General features: G+C 39.3%; 1 protein-coding gene across 1 annotated transcript; it reads left to right on the top strand.

Annotated features, from left to right (window-relative positions):
* The first annotated feature begins 412 nt into the window (after nt 1-412).
* LOC105982656 (chromosome unknown open reading frame, human C14orf166) lies at nt 413-16617 on the top strand. The gene is made up of 8 exons (XM_013012322.1): nt 413-633; nt 2298-2422; nt 5401-5500; nt 10810-10896; nt 11740-11828; nt 13094-13162; nt 16136-16184; nt 16291-16617. Exons 1-8 carry the CDS (start codon nt 573-575, stop codon nt 16443-16445), a joined length of 735 nt encoding a protein of 244 aa, XP_012867776.1. The 5' UTR covers nt 413-572; the 3' UTR covers nt 16446-16617.
* The last annotated feature ends 85 nt before the right edge of the window (nt 16618-16702 follow it).

Here is a 16702-nt window from a genome sequence, read left to right as displayed (position 1 = left end):
ACTCTAGCTAGTGATATTCGAAGCTATAGTATTATTGTTGCATCTTATCTGTGGATCACTCTCAACTAATCCCTAACTTGCTTCAAGGACCTGTTCCGTGTTAGCAGTTAGAAGAGCAATGTAGGAGGAGCAGTAAATACATGAATGGGTGAATGCATTAAAAATACTAAGCAGGTAATCTATGATCCAAGGACAGACGTAGCCAGGAGCGGAAAACCTGAAGACAGCATTCTCTTAATTCTGCACCAAGAAGTGAGAAAAGACCAGTCCAAACTACCTCCCCACAACAGGATTCCTGCCTATTGTACAACTAGGAAGCTGACAATAAAGTTTATTTGAGCGTCGACGTGCGGCGACGTGACCCCGCCTTCCCAGAAGGAGCTGTGATTGGTGAATATTTACCGAGGGCCAACAACTTTGCGATACGATTGGCGCAGGCCCCTGTCACTCCGAAGCGTCTCCGGCGCCAGCCCGCCCTCTCGCCGCGTCGCCGGTGCCTGAGCCGCTCGCTCCACCTCGCTTCTCCTCTCCCGGCGGAGGCCCGGGGGGACCCCCAGCGAGAAGCGGGGACCATGTTCCGACGTAAGCTGACAGCTCTTGATTACCACAACCCGGCCGGCTTCAACTGCAAAGGTGAGTCGGTGGCCGGGCCGGCCGCGTGGCCCTGACCCGAGCGGCGGTCCCCCTCCCTTCGCGCCCGCCCCACCACACCTCCCCGCCCGGACCCCAGGCGGCCTTATTCTCTCCGCGGGACTGCGGCCCTCCGGGGGGCCGTCGCCCTGAGCCCCCTTCACCCCGTCCCGCCCCGGCAGCGCCACTTTCTTCTGCACCTGGCAAACTCCCGGCTCCCATCTCCACCCCCGGGCCCCTCCGCGCCCCGAAAGCCATCGCCCTCCTGCGGGTTGTTCTCTGGGGTCCCCCAGAATGGAGCACCCGCCCCCCCCAGCCCCCGCGTGCTCTTTGGGGGGGGGGATGGGGCTGAGTCACTTGCTGGCTAAGTGCACGACGGGCCCGGAGCTGAAGCCAGCAGGTCTCCAGAGCCAGAGCGTGGACAGCCACGCGTGAAGAAAGCCACCAGAGCCGTGAAAAACAAAACAAAAAACACCCACAAGGTAGAGGGGCTTAAAAAGTTCACAGTAGATGCCCGGGGAAGTGTTTGGCATTGTACTGCGTTAACTTCTTTTTTTTTTTTTTAAAGTAATACCCCCCACTACTCAGTGGTCACACTCTACTGCTCATTGCTGTTCTTTCTGTAGTTGTAGACTAGAAAGTTTTGACAGTGCAACTTGGTGAGAGTACGCCTACCAGTGTGTAAGACTCACAAATAGAAAACAATCTCAGAGCAGGCTAAATCCGCCCGTAGAAGCATATTTACATTTTAGCAAAATCTTGTTTTGTCTTGTGCCTTGTCTAAGAACAAAAGCAGGATCCATGGCCTAGAGCTTTAGATTTGAATTGGAATCTTTTGAGTTTCTCTTTCCTGACTTGTAACACGAGGCTATTGTGTATATCCAAAGGGGACGGGAAGATTAGATAACACGCACTTAATATTCAGATAACATTCAGTGACCACAGTCATATGGTCTCCAGTTTTTGTGAGTTTGTATCATATGTTCTTGTACTTAGTTTTTTTTATTGTTTTATTTAGTTCATTATTACTTGGTGTATCTATGAACTTGCCCAGACTCCCTCAAAAAAAATAACTGGAATGTTAACAACTTAGCGAAACTACATGCCATGTACTGTTTAGGCATTTTTCACGTGTACCACTGGGAACTATGAGAAAAGGCCTGGTATTATCCTCTTAATGCCCCAGAAATACCTGAAACACAGAAAATGTAAGTTCATGTTTACACAACTAGTGTCAATATCCAGAGTTTAATTCATTCATGATTTGAATAGACTAAATCTCTGGCTCTAGGAGAGCTGTACCTTCAATTCCTAATTCTGTTGGCTGTGGTTGGAGGGAGTCCTTGTTTTGTAGTTCTATTTTTTTGTGGTTGTTGTGCCTGTACTGGGCTTGAACTTGGGGCCTCACACTTGTGTGACTCAAGGCTGGTGCTCTACCACTTGAGCCACACCTCCACTTCCAGCTCTGGCAAATTGGAGATGAGAGTCTTATGTACTTTCCTGCTCTGGCTTGGCTCAGCCTTCTGAGTACTTGGGATTATGGGTGTGAGCCACTGGTGATAGGCTCAGTTAGAGGTTTAGAAAATTTCACAAGACCATCTGTGGAGAAAGAAGTATTTCATTGTAATACTTGTAGTGATTTTTTTTTTTTTATGTTTTTGTTGCAGATGAAGCTGAATTTAGAAACTTTATTGTCTGGCTTGAAGATCAGAAAATAAGGCACTACAAGATTGAAGACAGAGGAAATTTAAGAAACATCCACAGCAGTGACTGGCCCAAATTCTTTGAAAAGGTAATACATTAGAAAGTAAAAATAAGCACAGAGAGCTTTTCTAAAAACTACTTGGTGAGTTTAAAATGCCTTTTATTGTTACTGTTAATAAAGCTGATTTGAGGCATTAGGATTTTTAGAGAAAATTATCTCTGCCAGCCTTTCAGTATTTAGGTAGAAATGGTCTCCTTTAAAAACATTGTGAAGTTTCTTAATAGTGGTATACTATAAATGGAAAATAGTTTTTGTTCAGCTAGCAGCCCACATCAGAAATCTTACATTGGACAAGAAAATGCTGCAATAATTCATTTTAGTGTTATCTTTTATATTGAAAGATATTACAGATATGCTTGAGTTTTTTTTAACTTTTCATGTTGTTTTTTGTCAGTTTTGGGGTTTGAACTCAGGGCCTAGGTGCTATCCCTGAGCTTTTTTATTCAAGGCACTCTACTCCTTTGAGCCACAGCACTACTTCCTGGGTTGAAAATTAAGTCGTTTGCCATATTTAATGCACACAGGTGTCCACATTTACGATAGTGCTAAAACAGGCCGTGCGTATTATTTTTGTGACTAGAATAAGTTTTCCATGGGTTTAATTTTAGAAATAAAAATTTACAGAAAGAATCGTCTTCAGCTTAGCCAGTGGCTCACACCTGTAATCCCAGCTACTCAGCATGCTGAGATCCAAAGATCATGGTTCGAAGCCAGCCTTAGCAGAAAAAGTCCATGAGACTCTTATCTCCAATTTATCACAGAAAAAGCTGGAAGTAGCACATTGGCTCAAGTGGTAGAGTGCTAGCCTAGAGCCAAAGGACCTCAGGGACAGCACCCAGGCCCACAGTTCAAATCCCAGGACTGGCAAAAAAAAAAAAAAGACTAGCCCTACACATTTTCATCATATTCCTCCGATGGGTAAAAGCAAAGCAATTCTGAGCCTAACTTTCTCTTTAAAGTTGGTGATTTTTATGTTTCAAGTTGTTCTGTCGTTAAACAGAACAGTTGACCCTGGGCAACTTGATGAGCCTTTCTGTCTCCATTATCTCAATAAATAGCAGTGGTACTCATAGAAGTGACTTTGTTAATGAGTGATATACCATTGCTTACAGAAGTTTCCCACCCACAGCAGGTTTTACATGCTTATGATTGCCACTGTTTCTGCTTCATTCTTTTTGCCCTTAAAAATATTTCTGAAATATGCCAAGCGCCAGTGGCTCACACCTGTAATCCTAGCTACTCAGGAGGCTGAGTTCTGAGGATCAGGGTTCAAAGCCAGCCTGGGCAAGAAAGTCCTTGAGACTCCTATCTCCAGTAAACCACCAGAAAACCAGAAGTAGCACTGTGGCTCAAATGGTAGAGCACTTGCCTTGACCTGAAGAGCACAGGGACAGTGCCCAAGGCACCATGACTAACAAAAAATAGTAATAATTCTGAAATGTTCAGTGTCCTTAAGACTTTGAAGTATATTATATTGAGATTTTGTAACCATTCATGTGTGTAAGGTAATACACATGCAATAGAAGGATATTTGAAAAATATAAAAATGAAGTTTCATATGTAGAAGGCAGTTTGAAGAATATTAAAATTTGGGGGACTGGTGATGTAGCCAGTAGAGGGTTTGCCTACTATGTGTGAGATCCTGGATTCATTCCCAGCACCACAAAAATAAAAACAAATAACTTTAAAAATTGTTTTCTGACATAAAACACCCAGAGGTAACTATAAAGTAAAATAACTTAGCAAAAGAGGTATTATCAATTTGCTCTGTCTTGAATGGTAGTCCCATTGCTTAAAGCATGTTTGAAAACATCTCTTGTAATTCCTGTTAGACCATGAGTTACATCTTTAAAAACGAAGGGTACCACTTTCTTGGAAACAGCTTCAAGTACTTATAGGTTATATTTGTTACTGAGTTACTCTATTTAGCAACATGTACAGAATATGAAAGTAGACATTTATATCATGTGACTTATTTATTAAATGTCTTTTTCTAAAAACTGACTTGTGTTGATTGGTGCTGTGTGTATTGAGACCTGGAATCAACGTTTAGATTCTAAATTCTATGTAGTATAGCCACTGGCAAGTATTAAATCTCTCCATGCTCAGTTTTCTCATCTGTAAAATGGGGTAATTTTAGACCCCAGATGTCCTGATATAGAAGTTAAGAAAAAAAATTAAGCATGATACATTCCAGCACTGGTGGCTCACAAGTGTAATTCTAGCTTCTTGAGAGGCTGAAAACAGTAAGATTGTGCCAGCCTATGTAGAAAAGTTCATGAGACCCCTTATGACCCTGTAAACTGGATTTGGGGCACACATTTGTAATCCTAGCAAGGAACCGAGGCCTAAAAGCAGTCAGGGTTGTGCCTCATGTGCTTGTGGGCAGGAAGTGAGACCCTATCCTAAAAATAACCAGTGAATTCAGGACTAGCAACATGCTTTATCTGTAGTATGACACCAGAGTACTAAGCATAAGGCCCTGGGTTCAAATCCCACTACTGCTGAACAAAAGGAAGAAAAAAAAGCATGATGGAAGTATTTTGCTTATTAAGAGGTACGCTGAAGTATTTCCTTTTAATAGTTGCATCAACAATTTAGTAACGGAACTGTGAGAGGAAGCGTCACTGATAGCGGCTCAATCATAGCAGCACCTCTAGAGGCTGAGATCCAGAGGATCTAGGTTCTAAGCCAGCCCAGGCAGGAAAGTATTAGAATCATTTCCCACTAACTTACCAAAAGGTTGGGTATAGCTCAACTGGTAGAGTACCAGCTGAGTAAGCTCAAAGCCCTGACTTTATACCTCTGTACTGAATTCTTTCTTTCTTTCTTTCTCTCTCTCTCTTTCTCTCTGTCTTTCTCTTTCTCTCTTTCTTTCTTTCTCTCACTCTCTCTGTCTCACTCTCAGAGATCTCTGTAAGGTCTCTTAAGGTCTCTCTAAGCTACCATTCATTTATTTGTTGTAATGAAATTAAGTTGTGCTTTGCTTTTTTTTATTTTCACAGTATCTCAGAGATGTTAACTGTCCTTTCAAGATTCAGGATCGACAAGAAGCAATTGACTGGCTTCTTGGGTTAGCTGTTCGGCTTGAATATGGAGATAATGGTATGTTTTGTGGGAATGTGTTATTTTGAAGAGAGCAAAGGTAGGAAAGCAGTGTGAAAATGTAAATTGTTTCTTTGTCCTACAGTGTTTAACCTTTGGCTCATTTTTATCACAAGAAATAAAAGCACTTTATTGTCTTTTCATTGACATTTATATTTTTCTTTTAGAATTTGGAAATGCTGTTTTATGGAGATGGCTAATTGACTACCTTCTCAACAAAGTAACATTGTGTTCCTAAATTTGCTTCTTTCTCAGGCTGTACCTTAACCTCTTTAAGTTCAGTGATTGCTATTGTCCCGAGTTAACAGGGTTTTGGAAATTAGGTTGTAGCAGTTATTGGAAAGGAGAGTGCAGTGTGGCAGATGCCAGTGTGTATAAGAACACTGTGTGTTTCATGTTTGTCTCACCACACATTCTTTTGTCATTGGAAGATTTTGAATACTAGTCCTTGTAGAAAGGATAAGTTTTCAGTAAATGCGTTTCCTCTCATTAGATTTTCAGTTTTGAAAGGCCTGCCCACATCTGAAGTTAAGATTGGATCATATTAGATCTATCCTTTTATGGTATCATCATCTAGTCTTTCAATCATTAGCTTTGAAACCTCTTTGGCTTCTCTTTCTCTCCCCTCCTGCCACCATTGGCCTTTCTTTATGCCTAATGTATCTTCTCTGATCTCATTGCAGTCGTCCTGTTTCCGCCACCAGTCACTGTCAAGCTGATTCTGCTGTCTTCCAGTCTATTGCTGGAGTCACCCTCTGTGCTCATCAGCAGAGCCCACTAACTGACTTGCTGAAATGGGAGTCTGTGTCAGACCACGATTGGGTGTTTTTAGAGAGGGATAGCCATGGACGTGAATCTGTTTTAGAATGTTACTTCTTGTTTCCAAAGAATAGCTTCAGTTACATATTTAAAAGCAAAAGGAACCTTAAGCTCTTTAGCCTGGTATTTCAGTCTACCTAGACAACTAAATTTTATATCCAGCTTTTAAAGATCCAGCTCAAATGCCACCTTAGCAGCAGTAATAGTTCCCTCTGAGCTGTCAGTGTTTAATTCTATGCCTACAAAGTCATTTTCCACTTTCCATTTTGTTTCTGTGTCTGAGGTTCCCCAGGAAATTTTGTAAGCTTTTGTCTCTTGCATGCAATCTTAGTTCTAAATGACTACAAACTCAGTGACTTAAATCCTAATTTACTCTCTTTTTTTGGAATCTGAATGCCAACATCTGTCTCACTAGGCTGAAGACAAGGTCAGCAGAGCTGATTTCTTTTGGAGGCCATAAGCCTTATACTGTAGGGAAAATCTGTTTTTATGTGGGGGTTTTTTGTTTGTTTTCTAGTAAGTTTTGTGAAAATATCATACAGAGGGGTTACAATTACATGAGCAAGTTAATGAATACATTTCTTATCAAGCATTGTTGCCTCCTCCTTTGTTTTTTCCCCTCCCATCCTCCCATCTCCATGTCTACTCCGTGCCCCCCCCAACCCGGCCCAAGTTGTAAAGTTTGTTTTTCAACATAGCAGCTTTTTTGGGGGGGAGGGGGGTCTGGTCGTGGGGCCTGAACTCTGGGCCTGGGCGCTGTTCCTCAGCTCTTCAGCTCAAGGCTAGCGCTCTACCACTTGAGCCACAGCGCCACTTCCGGCTTTTTTCTTTCTGCGTATGTGGTGCTGGGGAATCAAACCCATCGCCTCAGGCATGCAAGGCAAGCGCTCTACCACTGAGCCACCTTCCCAGCCCTCAACATAGCATCTTGTACATCTCTTTGTAGCAATGGGTCCACCTGTATCCCTGTTTTAACAATTTGTTTTTTCCCTTCCCCTCCCCAAATTATACCAACATCAAGTACAGTGAAAACGGGTTAGACCGTGGAGGAGGGATGTGTTTTCCACCTTCTTGGGCCTCTGCCTTGACGCCAGCCCTTTCTTCCATCTTCAGATGTAGCAGCACAGCATCTTCCAGGTGTTCTCTGCCTTTCTCAACGGTCTTTTTTTTTTTTTCTTATGATACTCTTTTTTTATTAACATATTTTTTATTGTAAAGATACTCTACAGAGGGTTACAGTTACATGAGTAATGAGTACATTTCCTATCGAGTAGTTACCCCCTCCTTTGTTTTTCCCCTACCATTCCTTCCCTTCCCACTTCTCCAATGCCCCCCCATTGCCCCACCCCCAAGTTGTAAAGTTTGTTTTCGACATAGTGTCTTGTACATCTCATTGATACAGTGGGTCAACCTGTGTCCTTATTTCAGCATTTTGTTATTTCCCTTCCCCTCCCCAAATTAGAAAAAAAGTATATGCAAGATGTAGGGCACCAGAATCAAATACAGTGAAAACAGGGGTTATATAATGGGGGTAGAACATACAAAAGAAACAAAAAAAATCACATAGTACATTATAAACACACTATAAGCAACAGCAAGGAGGTGGTGCTGTGGCTCAAGTGGTAGAGCACTAGCCTTGAGCTAAAGAGCTCAGGGACAGTACCCAGGCCCAGAGTTCAAGCCCCATGACTGACAAAAAATAAAAACAACAGCAAGAAAGATAAAAACTCCTGTACTCAACAGTCCTTTTCTCTGACTGGTTCCTCTGCCTCCCTCCTATAAGGATAGATGAGAATGGGCCTTCCTAGATTATCTTTCTGTCTTAGGATCCTTCTTTTATCAAACATACAAGTCCTTTTTGATAAGGTAACAGAACAGGTGCCAGGTGTTGAGGTAGACATGGTTGGGGCAGGGAACAGACAGACTTGATTGCCCACAGTCCTGATGTAGTGTCTTGTATATAATGGTTCCTGATCAACTTCAGCAATTTCAAGAAAAACTAATTGGGAGGGTGTTTTCTTTCAGTTTGAGTTTACAAAGAAGATACCTGTGTTTTCTGTTCCAGCAAAAAATAAATACAAGCCTGTGGTCTAGGTAGGGTTACGGTGCTTAGGACCTTTAAAAAGGTATTTTTAACCTATCCTGCTATGGATTGATTAAAAACTATCTGTGAGTTAATTTGCAATAAAGTATTCTCTACCAGATTTTTAATCTATTCCCAAATAAATTTGTAGTCACTTGTTGGTATATTTGTTTTTCATTTGTTCATTCATTTGCTCCACTTTTATAATTCCTCAACCTTCTGTGGTTGGTGCCTTCTGGTTGTGTGCCCAAAAACTACACAGACATTTATTTCTCAGTAATAGCACCATCTTTTTAGTGAATAAAAGAATCATATATGTAAAATAGAGTAATTGTTTTAGATTGAAAAAGGAAATCAATATATAGTTAAAGGGCAACTGGTATCAAAAGTGAATTTATAAGCTAAAGGAGAAAGCAAGTTTTAAAAACAGATTTCAAGACTTGGAAATGATTTAAAGTTGTAATGCTGTTTCATATCAGTAGGAGGCACTAGTGTTCTTTTAAAGCTTTACATTGATGTTGCTACCTTCTTACAATTCCTTAAATTTGCTGCAACCATTGTGAATTTTTATTGTGTCCTGTCATTATTTAAAGCTTTTTTCTAGTTTGTCCATTAATATAATTAGACTCTGAAGTTTCTCTCACTTTAATTTATAGGAAAATTATACTACAAAGAATTTTCATTTTCCCAAATTCTGCAAGTTTAGCATGTTATTTCCTTTACTTTTTTTTTTCCTTTCTGTATACATATACAAATATATAGATAGCCTTTCTGAACTGTTGGATAGTAAATTAAAAATAATTCCCTTTGACCCTTATGTATTTCAACATGTAATACCTAAAAATGACTTTGTCACACAGTATAATGATTGGGAAATTAACTCTGATAAAATGCAGCATTTTTCACTAATTGTCCTAATAATGTTGTTTGTAAACACCTTTCCCTACATCTCTCCCTCAATTTTTTTTTTTTTACAAAAAAACCAATGTAATGCAATATTGTATTATGTATTGCATTCAGTTTGTCTTTGGTTTCTAATCTGGAACATTTCCCCAGTGTTGACTTAGGCTTCATGACACTGAAATTTATTTTGAGAATGTCCATGTTGGGTTTGTGTGATATTTTCTCATGATTAGACTCAAGGTTTATGCTTTATTTAGAAGTAACACAGAGGTGATGTGTTCTTTGAAGTGCAGGAGGATTATGATATTACTAGTCATCTTAACTTTTGATCACTTGATTATCTGTGGGAGAGAACTTTGAGACTGTTAGAGTTGCTTTTGCTCCTCAAACTTCTCCTATTTTATCACCGATTCAGTGATTATTGCCTGAATTTGTTAGGATAGTTCCTAGAAGGTGTTTTCCCGGAACCATCATTCCTTCAACATTCATTTGTTGGCTTTCTACCCTGAAGAGCTTTCTCTACTTCCATTTATTTAAATCAGTTGTAGATACAGATTTTTATTTTACTTAGTAGTTGTGATCCTTTTCTGTGACCATCTGTCCTAATTTTATACCATTCCAAATTGGGCCCCTGTAGCCTAATGCCTGTGTGACTTAAATTTTAAAACTACGTTTTCATTGTTTCATCAGCAAATCATAAACAGCCAAAGATGCCAGTTTTGTCATTAACTTTATTTCTAAATATTTTTCAAATGATAGTGACCTACCTTTTAAATTTTGAGTTTCCATGAAACAAGTTTTAGATTTATATATAATACTAGATTTGATACTTTTTTTTGTAAGCCAAGATTTTAGGTTCCCTATATAGTATTCCCTATATAGATTTTTGGGGAAAAACTTACATAAAACATCTGTAACCTGTGCTTTCCCTCTTTCATTCCTCTGACTCAAGTTATAGTGAGAACTATAAAGCAGGGTTTTTTTTTTTTTTTCCCCTCCTACAGTGTAGATGCTTGCAAGTGGAGGTGTAGTTCAGGTGAGTGTCAATCTGGAGCAAAGAAGAAGAACTAAGCAAGAGTGTGAAGCTCTGAGTTCAAGCCCCAGTACTGGCATGTGTCAACACTAAAATGAGATACTTAATTTCCCTTTTTTTTTTTTGGCAAGTCCTGGGGCTTGAACCTCGACATGGGCACTGTCCCTGAGCTCTTTCTGTTCAAAGCTAGCGCTCTACCACTTGAACCACAGCGCCCCCTCTGGCTTTTTCTGTTTATGTGGTACTGAGGAATCGAACTCAGGGCCTCATGAATTTTAGGCAAACACTTAATTACAAAACGACAATCACATCTTCTGTAAGGGTTAAAAAGTTTTAACTGAAAAAGTAATTTTGACTAGATGAGATATCTTACACTTACAATCATTAGTTTAGCTTAATTAAATTCTATGAGCACTCTGTTTTTGCCTTAAGTTACAGGTCTACAAATTGTGTTTTTGCTTGTGTTTTTAGCTGAAAAGTACAAGGACTTAGTAGCTGATAATGCAAAAAATACTGACAATGCAACTAAAAATGCAGAGCCATTAGCCAATTTGGACGGTGAGTATATAAATATATAAAACAGATTGCCTTTGCTTTAACTTGATAAGAGTGAAGTCCAAGTTTAAGTTGACTCTTGTAAGTTAAGAATGCTTCCTGTAGACAATAGTGATGTTTATTTACATTTTATTCTCCATAATGTTGTAGTATCAGTTACAGAGTGCTTCTCATCGTCCAATTGAATACTTGTTAGTGTGCTCTTTGATATGCTTCAAGTAATTTGGGGTTTGATTTATATCTAATCATGCGAGTCATTGTTTGTCTTCCTGGGTGTATAAATTCTTTTTAATCCCTTGACAGTATGAAACAAGTGAAAAAATTACTCATTATTCTAAATCCCATGTCTTTTAGTAATTTTTCCTTTTTAAACCAAGAAGATTCTAATTATATGGATTATGATATGTTAAATATGCTTTTACTGGCTAATTCATTAAGACCTATAATTTATGAGTCATCTTTATAAATGAATATGCGTCTAGGGCAATCCAGAGCCGCTGCTTAGAGAAAAGGTTTGGGGAAAACTGTCTGCTAAAGGGATCTATGTATGAAAATTAATAGCTTTGGGAAGAGATGTTAATTAAAAGAGCCATGTAAATGGATTTTTTTTTCTAAGACAGTTACAGGACAATGCTTATGTGAGTTAAATTTAAATTAATCCTTCACCAAGTTACTCAGCTTTAGCTGATGAAAGTGTATTAACAGGGAAACCATTTGTCTTTCCTAATCACTGAACTTGTAACTAGAAATTTTAAAAATGTTTTCTGTAAGTTCTTAGGTTCACAAATATGTAGTTTTATTTTTTGCAGAAGTTCAGTTTTTTTGTTTATTTTTAATCTTTCCCAGTAAATAATCCTGATTTTAAGGCTGGTGTGATGGCTTTGGCTAACCTTCTTCAGATTCAGCGTCATGATGATTATCTGGTAATGCTTAAGGTGAGCTTCATATTTTTGAGTCTTAACAAGAACTGTGTATAGAGAAAAATCTTTAAAATATTGATGTCTAAAATTAGAGTATTAACTATATGCCTACCATTTGTGTTGAATCATTTCAAAGGTAATCTCCAACCATTCCAGTAAGCGTAGATGTAAGTAATAATGTCTAAAAAAAAAAAAAAAAAAGATGGGCTGGGTAGGTGGTTCAGTGGTAGAGCACTTGCCTTGCATGCATGAGGCCCTGGGTTCGATTCCTCAGCACCACATAAGACAAAAAGAATAAAAAAAAAGCCAGAAGTGGCGCTGTGGCTCAAGTGGTAGAGCGCTAGCCTTGAGCTGAAGAGCTGAGGGACAGCGCCCAGGCCCAGAGTTCAGGCCCCACGACCAGACCCCCCCCCAAAAAAAAACGAAAAGCACATGAAGATACTGAGACTTTAGAGGGGGGGATGCAGGAAATGAATCTAGGTACTCTGACCTTACAGTCTGTCTTATTTTGTACATTACCTTACCTCAATTCCATCAATCCTCACTAACACATACCTAAATCTCTTTAGGAAATGAATGCTTCTGTCTTGAGTACCCCTTCCTAAATGCATTACTTGACTTTGGGAAAGCTCTCTTAGTTCTGGAAGATAGAAAAATAGGAATAAGAAAAGGTATTCCTAGTATTTCTCCAAGTACAGTGGTAGAGCAAGATGGGGAATACTTAAAAACTAGCTTGGAAGTTATCCTAGAAATTATTGATTTTATAAGAGAGTAAAGCTTTTGTCTAGACCTTTGCATGAAAATTACTGTAAACTACTTCACAATAAATTAGCTATAATTTCACTCTATCCAGAAGAGATTAAAGTATAACTTATGCTACATTTTAGAATTCTCTGTGTTAAATGGCAGTTCTAACAAGGGAAATACTATTCTATTCTTGGCTCATTACAGTTCTCTATACTGAATCTGAATGTTAACTTGGATCTTCTCGGCCCAGATTGGATGCCAAAAGACAAAAAGTTGTTTTTATTTGAAATACTGCTATTTCAGAGACTTATTCTTTATTCAAATAAGTATGTAAATTTCCTTGGAATAGTTATACAATGGTCCTGTTAGATTAGTCATAAACTAAATGAGAGGAGGAACAAATAAATGCATAGCATATTTGGAATGCTTTTCTTAGACATCAAAAAATGAGTAGGAAAAAGTGTCAGCTCTAACAAAAAGCTTTATAACATTCTAATGCTAGATACAATTTTGTCCCCTTTTGGGTTCCTTAGGCAATTCGCATTTTGGTTCAGGAGCGCCTAACACAGGATGCAGTTGCTAAAGCAAATCAAACAAAAGAGGTATGTATGTTATAAATGCATTACTTCAATGAAGTGACCTCTGGTGTTGCCATGATTTTAAACTTCATGAGAATCTGCCTAAGAACCACCTGTTCAAACAACCCAGTTATCATAACTTACTTAATCAGATCTAGGTAAGCAAGTTGACTGTCCAGTCAGCAGGGGAGGGGTCATTTGAATATACATGAACTTCATGTTTATCTCATGTTGTCTTATGGAAGCTACCAACAGCTCATTCATAGTGTACAAAGTTGAAATTTATTTTATAAAGAATTTACTCTTGTAAAATTTGGACTATTCTCACAGTGAAAATGGACACACTTCATTACTAGTTTTTTTAAATCTAAATCTTGTCCTTACTCATTTGATTTTTAAGAGAAAATCATCTTGTTTTGTTCAGGACACCTTGATCCACCTTTCCTTTAAATAGACTAGTGGGGCTGGGAAGGTGGCTAGGTGGTAGAGTGCTTGCCTTGCATGCTTGAGGCCCTGGGTTTGATTCCTCAGCACCACATAAGCACAAAGAAAAAGAAAAAAAAGCCAGAAGTGGCACTGTGGCTCAAGTGGTAGAGCGCTAGTCTTGAGCTGAAGAGCTGAGGGACAGCGCCCAGGCCGAGTTCAGGCCCCATGACCAACCTCCCCCCCCCCACATCCCCCATATAAAGACTAGTGGAATATTTTGATTTGATTGAAGGACTGGGCTGTGGCTGAACTGGTAGAGCACCTGCCTAACAAACACAAGGGCCTGAGTTCAAACCCTCGTACTGCTAAAAATAAAGAATTCAAATATCCCTAAAGCCTCATTGACCGTAAGAATACAGTGTCAACAGGGATTAGCAAGCAGCTGCTGCAGGTATCTAATAATGACCCCTTTTCTGTGTAGATGTATCAGTGAATGCCTTCTGCACAATTGCCATTCTTGATTATTTTTGTTCCCTTTCCCTCAGGTCCTCCAGTGTCTTTTGTCCTGTGACCTCTTTAATGAGTACAGCAGTGTTATAAGGTTACTAATGCCACATGGTGTAGTCCCCTCTGACAGTCACCCAATTTTCTTCTGAAGGTTCTTAATTATGTATGAATCAGCCCTGGAAAATGAAATAAAGAGCAGCCTAATTCACTCACAGTATAGAACAGATGGTAGATTGTTCTGGCATAATAAGCTGATGTGGTTCTTTCAGCAAAATTATGTCTTAGTTTGAAATGCAATACAAAAAGAGGCATAGCCAAATCCCTTTGCTCTTGTTTGCTGTTATTTCCAGTGCTCTAAATCTTCATTTCAGTGCCATCTTTAAAACATACCAGCCTATAACGTAGTGATGAAACTCTTACCTTAGTGTTCTTTGTAAGCATGTGTGTGTGTGCGTGCACGTGTACACACCCCAGTTCTGGGATTGAGCTCTAGCCTGAGTGCTGTTCCTGAGGGTTTTTTTTTTTTTAATATTTTTTATTATTAAAGTGTTTCACAGAGGAGTTACCATTTCACAATTCAGGAAATGTGTAACCTAGTCCTAGGGCTTTTTTTGCTCAACGCTATTGTTCTCCCACTTGGGCCACACTCCACTTCGGGCTTTTTTGTTATTTATTAGGGATTAGAGTCATACAGACTTTGCTGCCTAGGCTGGCTTCGAACTGCAATCCTCAGATCTCAGTCTCCTGAGTAGCTAGGATTAAAGATGTGCATCACTGGATGTAACTAGTATTTGAAGCATGCAATTTTCAGGGGTAGTTCCTTAGTGGTCTGTTGGTCTCCAGTTGACATGGAGCCACTCAGTACAAATCCATCTTTATTTTGTCCACTGTATTTTCATATCCCTTGCTTTCTTAAACATTATTTAGATTAGGTGATAACTGAATAGTGACTAAAGCATTTGTATAGTGACAGTCTATAACACTGAAAGCATAAGGGTCTTTTTTTTTTTCCGTTTGTTTTTTTGGTGTGTTTAGGAGGGGTGGGGGAGTTTTGTTTTTTGGTTTTTTGCTGGTCATGGGGCTTGAGTTCAGGCCTGGTGCTACTTCTGAGTTTTGTTTATGGCTAGCACTCTTTCACTTCTGAGTTTTTGGTGGTTAATTGGAGCTGCCCATGCTGGGCACGATCTTCTATCTTGGCCTCCTGATGGCTAGGATTACAGGTGTGAGCCACGGGCATCTGGCTGGTTGGTTTTTATTAGTGTATTTTACACAGTATAATCAGTTTAGGCTGACATTATTTTTATTTGATAGTCATTGAAAAGTTTGGTGCCACCCTCGAGGTATATCTGAATATAGGTACTAACTAGCTAAATGGTTTAATTTCTCCTTACTTCCCCAGACTATTTTCAAATTAATATCTATAGATAATCTGGTAAACAAGCTATTTGAACAAAATAGCTGTGTATATGTTAGATAGGTTTGTATATTTTGCAAAACCTGTGTTCATAAATAACCTCTGCTCAGCTCTTTCCATAGCAGTAGTGACAAAGCACTGCTGGATTACATGTATAGGTTGTCTAGGGTTTAAGTTATTGGCCTGTCTAAAGGAGTAGGTGGCCTACAGAGCTTCTCAGTATATATATTTAAAGGCCACTCTCTCCTAGCTTCTTGTCATAAGAAAAACAGGCAAATTTAAATTTAAAAAATCTTGGACTGGGAAGGTGGCTCAGAGGTAGAGCGCTTGCCTTGCATGCATGAGGCCCTGGGTTCCATTCCTTAGCACCACATAAGGAGAAAAAGAAAAAAGCCGGAAGTGGCGCTGTGGCTCAAGTGGTAGAGCGCTAGCCTTAAGCTGAAGAGCTGAGGGACAGCACCAGGGCCAGAGTTCAGGCCCCATGACCGGACCACAAAAAAATAATAAAAAATCTTAGGTCCCCAACCAATGTAGCTAAAAGTTAACAGAAGACTAAGTTTAGGGTTTTTTTTTTTGGGGGGGGGTTAGTTTTCAGATAACAAAAAGTTATTATGAACTATAGTCTCATTTTGTACCCATTTTTTTTTAAGGGACTGCCTGTTGCTTTAGACAAACATATTCTTGGTTTTGACACAGGAGGTAAGTGATTTAAACTCTCGAGAGGCTTGGGAAATTGTTGATATGAGTAGATGGTCTTAAATATAAAAACCATATGTTAACACAGTGTTCTTTTCTTATGAAACAGACGCAGTTCTTAATGAAGCTGCTCAGATTCTGCGACTGCTGCATATAGAAGAGCTCAGAGAGCTACAGACAAAAATTAATGAAGCCATAGTAGCTGTTCAGGCAATTATTGCTGATCCAAAGACAGACCACAGACTAGGGAAAGTAGGAAGATGAACACGTCAAGATTTCAGCTTCTTAACCTTCTTAGTACAATTGGGAACCATGTATACTTCTGGCATGCATTTGGAAATCAGATGTCACATTTCCGAGGGAGGATCCTGGAAAATTGACTGTGTTATGTAGAGAGTCACCACCATTGCTTTGTTTCTTTTAATAAAGTTTGGGAGTGTTATCCTTTTTTCTTTTTTTTTTAAAGTATGCCTTTACATGTTTATATAACTATGTGTTTCTTCCTTTGTAGTTATGGTACA

The sequence above is a fragment of the Dipodomys ordii genome, unplaced genomic scaffold, assembly GCF_000151885.1.
Source record: "Dipodomys ordii isolate 6190 unplaced genomic scaffold, Dord_2.0 Scaffold16, whole genome shotgun sequence".
Lineage (NCBI taxonomy): Eukaryota > Metazoa > Chordata > Mammalia > Rodentia > Heteromyidae > Dipodomys > Dipodomys ordii.
The sequence above is the reverse complement of the archived record's forward strand: the minus strand, read 5'-3'. Positions and strand labels throughout refer to the sequence as shown.

What these genes read in the sequence shown, in the direction of transcription:
- LOC105982656 (XM_013012322.1), top strand. Translation starts at nt 573, where the DNA reads ATGTTCCGACGTAAGCTGACAGCTCTTGATTACCACAACCCGGCCGGC. An exon ending in GGCCCAAATTCTTTGAAAAG is followed by an intron (nt 2,423 to 5,400) that starts GTAATACATTAG and finishes TTATTTTCACAG; the next exon opens with TATCTCAGAGATGTTAACTG. An exon ending in TCTTGGTTTTGACACAGGAG is followed by an intron (nt 16,185 to 16,290) that starts GTAAGTGATTTA and finishes CTTATGAAACAG; the next exon opens with ACGCAGTTCTTAATGAAGCT.